At 50.2% G+C, this 4,976-nt stretch overlaps 1 protein-coding gene across 2 annotated transcripts in view; it reads right to left on the bottom strand.

Moving 5' to 3' along the window:
- ACOT7 (acyl-CoA thioesterase 7) overlaps nucleotides 1-4,976 on the bottom strand; it is a 140,292-nt gene that overhangs the window by 129,097 nt on the left and 6,219 nt on the right. The window contains exon 1 of one of the 2 annotated variants that reach the window (XM_017856076.1): nucleotides 1,616-1,946. The exons of the other annotated variant lie outside the window; for it this stretch is intronic. Coding sequence (XP_017711565.1) covers nucleotides 1,616-1,788 — 173 coding nt within the window. The 5' untranslated portion in view covers nucleotides 1,789-1,946. Of the gene's footprint in view, nucleotides 1-1,615; nucleotides 1,947-4,976 lie in introns of those variants that run through there. 2 annotated transcript variants of the gene reach the window in all.

Here is a 4,976-nt window from a genome sequence, read left to right as displayed (position 1 = left end):
GGGTTTACGCCATTCTCCTGCCTCAGCCTCCCGAGTAGCTGGGACTACAGGCGCCCGCCACCTCGCCCGGCTAGTTTTTGTATTTTTAGTAGAGACGGGGTTTCACCGTGTTAGCCAGGATGGTCTCGATCTCCTGACCTCGTGATCTGCCCGTCTCAGCCTTCCAAAGTGCTGGGATTACAGGCTTGAGCCACCGCGCCCGGCCTGGAAAATTTTTTTAATTAAAAAATTGTATCTGAGAAGGGACTTGCATCTAGAATATATAAGGAGCTCTCATCACTTAATAACAAAAAGACAGTTAAGCCAATTGGAAAACAGAGGAAAGACCTGACTAGACAATTCTCTAAAAATACACAGTGGTCAATAAGCACATGAAAAGATGCTCAGTATCATCTTCTCTCATTAGGAAAATGCACATCAAAGCCACAGTGAGATACCACCGCACATCTACTAGCATGGCTAGAATTCAAAAGATGGATAATAACAAGTGTTGACAAGGATATGGGGAAATTGAATCCTTTTTACACTGCTGGTGGGAATGTGAAATGGTGCAGCCACTTTGGAAACAGTCTGGTAATTCCTCAAGAGGATAACCACAAAATTACCATATGACCCAAAAATTCTATTCCTAGGTGAGCTGTTTTTACTCATGCTTTTAATAACAAACATGGGTGTCTCTTTCAATCCCACTTCTCCAACTCTCCAACACTAGGTGGGTGTCCTACAATTCAATTAAAGTCTGCCACTACCTTCTGCGGTGTAGGAAGGTAAGGCTGAAAGCGCTAACCTGCTAATCCTGCCTTGGTCTTTCTAGAGACCAGCTCCCATCCTGAAGCTATCTAGGGCACCCAGCCACCAGTTCTCTCATTAGCATACTAGACACTCTTAGCACTATAGAGGTCCCAAGGGTTTGGGAGCTCCATGTCAGGAGAAGAAAAAACCCTCCTATCACCCCTTTCAAAATTGATGGAGGTCATGGTCCCACAGCTCTGTGAACATAAAACTGAAATCTACTACCTTGTACACGTTAGTGAATGAATTGTATGGCATATGAACTATAACCCAATAAAGCTGGCACAAAAGGGGAAGTATGTATGCCCACTCAACAGAGTTTCCGTAAAGTTTAGGAGAAATAAAGTACACAAAAGCCACCTGTAACTAGCTCAACACTGCACTGTTAGGATCAGCCAATCGTGCAGGGACAGCTCCCTCTGGCCCCACACCAACCTTCTGGTCTAAAATCACAGTTCAACCTCCAGCCTAGGGACAAAGCAGGGCACAGATGCCTGCTGCCAGGTGTGAGCCAGCACAGCTGCTGGCTCGCAGGAGCCTTGATCTGCAGAGGCCCAGATTTCCACAGCCCAGAGTTGCCAGGTCACCTCCTCCAACAAATCCCAGGGGTTCCACTGGTCCCTAGGGGAGGAATATGCCAGGTCTCCACTGAGGATGGCCACTTAAGTGGACACCTTCAATCCAGCAAAACACACAGCTCATCCAACACCCGGCCCTACTACCCTCCCCAAACTCCTCCAAGTTATGTGGCCCAAGGCCCTGGCTGCCCAGTCGGCCTCGCAAGCGGAACACCATGGGCACAAAATATTCCCAGTCATCCTACCTTCCAGTAATGCAGGCTCCAGAGGGTGGGAGATCAGCCCTGGGGCCAACCACCTGGATGGGAGCGCAGCACCCTCTCCGGGGCCCCACACATCCCTGACCAGCCACTAGCCTCCTGGAGGATGCCTGCCTCCCAAACTCACAGAGCCGGAGAGCCCTGGCAAGCAGCTTCATCCTGCGGTAAGTGGGCAAACTGTTTACCCAGTGCCAAGCATGATGCCTGGCAGAGCCCAAGCCTGTGTCTGCCTGGCCGGCTTAGCAGTGAGCCAGTCTGATCCCTCCCTGATGGAAAGCATCAGGCTCCTGCTCCTCCTAGGACCGCCCCTCCCCCAGCAAGCCGCCTGCTCATCTTCCGGAACTGGATCACAGGATGTTCTCTGCAAAAGACCAGTGATGCAAGGAATCCATGACTCACAAACAGAGAGACAGGAGAGGGCCACCACCCCTCTGCGGGAGAGGATGAACTGGGTGAGGTCGCAAGCAACACTCATAAGGGTTCCCACCTCCAGGACCTTAAACCTGGCAACACTCAGGCTGGCCCTCAGGCAGGTAGAAGAAAGTTCTACCTGGGCTCAGAGGTCTTGGCTCACAGGCACCAGGAGAGCTAGAAGGCTGTGGGGAAGCCGAGGAAGGCCAACACACCACACAACACAGCAGGTGCCTGGCCCTCCTGTGACAGTGGCCCTCAAGCTTCAGGAGGGCTGAGGAAAATGCAGATTCCTGGGCCTACCCCTCCCTGACCTTCCCCACCCCTGGAGTTAAAGGCAGTAGCTCTGGAGTGGAGGCTCAGCAGCCTGGTTTTCCTTTTATTCTTCATTGTGGTAAACGTCAAATGCTTACAGGAGTAGAGGGAGGTGAGCGCAAACCCCCATGTCCCCATCAAGCAGCCCCAAAACAGTCAGCTCAGGGCACCTCTGGTCTCTGCTCCCACCTGTTCCCCATGCCAGGTTATTCTGCAGCAAATCCCGGACTTCCCAGTACAACATCATAAATATGGCAGCATTTCCTCGCAAGGATAAAAGCTCCTTGTAAAAAACCTAAAGGAGGGGCATGGTGACTCATGCCCATAATTTCAGCACTTTGGGAGGCCAAGGTGGGAAGAGCACTTGAGCCCAGGAGTTCCAGACCCGCCTAGGCAACAAAGTGAGACCATGTCTTCGCAAAAAAACTTTTTTAACATTAGCCAGGCACGGAGGCAAGCACTCGTAGTCCCAGCTACTCGAGAGGCTGAGGTGGGAGAATCCCTTGAGCCCAGGAGGTTGGGGCTGCAGAGAACCATGATTGCACCACTGCACCACTTAGTTGACTGGGCAACTAAGCGAGACCCTGCCTCAAATAAAAATAAAAACCACAAAACAAAGGTCCCATCTAAAATATCATCCAAATTCCTAATATCATTAAATAGCAAGTGACTTCATGTTCCTGTGCTAAATGAATTGAAATCTGCATTTGTGAACTTCATTCACCGAGAACCCAAGTCTTTGTTGACTGGTGAAGAGAAACTGCAGTGTGCAGGGAACAGGGTACTACAGGGCTACGGGGACACAGGAGTGAGGCCCAGCACTGAGCTCAATCCGGTTCCACCTACGAAATTCTAGAAAAGGCACAGCAAGTGAGTGAAAGCAGATCTTTTTGCCAGGGGCCAACAGTAGGAGATTTTTGGGAGTTTGGAAATACTCGACATCACAACTGGGCCAGCCACTACTCAGTGCACACACTCATCAAAACTCAGCAAACTGTACGTTTCAAATATTCTTGTATATGCATTCTAAATATACCTCAATAAAGTCGGTTTAAAAAAGCAAACTACAGGCCGGGCGTGGTGGCTCAAGCCTGTAATCCCAGCACTTTGGGAGGCCTAGACGGGCGGATCACGAGGTCAGGAGATCGAGACCATCCTGGCTAACACGGTGAAACCCCGTCTCTACTAAAAAAATACAAAAAACTAGCCAGGCGAGGTGGCGGGCGCCTGTAGTCCCAGCTACTCGGGAGGCTGAGGCAGGAAAATGGCATAAACCCAGGAGGCGGAGCTTGCAGTGAGCTGAGATCCGGCCACTGCACTCCAGCCTGGGCCAAGAGCGAGACTCCATCTCCAAAAAAAAAAAAAAAAAAAAAAAAAAAAAACAAACTACGAAACAATCATCCTACCTTAAAAAAAAAAGTAGTGATTCCTTAAAATCATTCATTATCAAGGGACTATTCAAGTTTCCCTATTATCTCCTCAAATCTGCATCTTGTTGACTCTCTGTGGAAGTACTATTCACATGCAGAAAACCCATATTTGTAACAGACTTCTCCAGTTATTCCCATGCAGGGGTCCAAGGATGGGGAGGCACAACATTGATCCCCGTCCACAGTGGGGCTCTGACAGTGAGAGGCCAAGGGGTGGGATGGCAAGACAGCCTACGGGGTCACCCCCTGGTGCAGGCCCCACAGACCAGGTGGGTCACACAGGAGAAAGCCACTTCTGGTCTGACCAGAACTGGGGAGCCAGCCAGCTGCAGGTACCAATTCCAGGGCAATGCCAGGCTAACTGGCCCATTTACAGGGTGAGGCTGGATAGTGGGTAGACAAAGGCATCCCCACGCACAGGCTCTCTGGGCTACAAAGACTGCATCTTCACCCAGGGTCCCCACATCCTAGTAACAAGACAGCCAGCACTGTAAATCATTTTACTGAAAGCTCCGGAATACAAGCTCTGATTGTGGCTTCTGTAAATCAGCTCTTTTTTTTTTTTTTTTTTTTTTTTGAGACGGAGTTTCGCTCTTGTTACCCAGACTGGAGTGCAATGGCACAATCTCGGCTCACTGCAACCTCCGCCTCCCAGGTTCAAGCGATTCTCCTGCCTCAGCCTCCTAAGTAACTGGAATTACAGGCACCCGCCACCACACCCAGCTAATTTTTGTATTTTTAGTAGAGATGGGGTTTCATCATGTTGGCCAGGAAGGTCTCTATCTCTTGACCTCATGATCCACCCGCCTCGGCCTCCAAAGTGCTGGGATTACAGGTGTGATCTGTGCCTGGCCAGGTTCTTTCTTTTCATTAATTCCATTATAAAACCAAAGATAGAACCCGGCCTGGTGCAGTGGCTCACACCTGTAATTCCAGCACTTCGAGAGGCTGAGGCAGGCAGATCACTTAAGGTCAGGAGTTCGAGACCAGACTGGCCAACACGGTGAAACCCCATCTCTACTAAAAATACAAAAATTAGCTGAGTGTGGTGGTGGGCGCCTGTACTCCCAGCTACTCAGGAAGCTGAGGAGAGGAGAAATGCTCGAACTGGGGAGGCAGAGGTTGCAGTGAGCCAAGATCTCGTCACTGCACTCCAGCCTGGGCGACAGAGTGAGACTCCATCTAAAAAA

The sequence above is a fragment of the Rhinopithecus bieti genome, unplaced genomic scaffold (genome assembly GCF_001698545.2).
Source record: "Rhinopithecus bieti isolate Rb0 unplaced genomic scaffold, ASM169854v2 scaffold_40368, whole genome shotgun sequence".
Taxonomy (NCBI): domain Eukaryota; kingdom Metazoa; phylum Chordata; class Mammalia; order Primates; family Cercopithecidae; genus Rhinopithecus; species Rhinopithecus bieti.
Note: the sequence above shows the minus strand (reverse complement) of the source record. Positions and strands in the feature narration are given on the sequence as shown.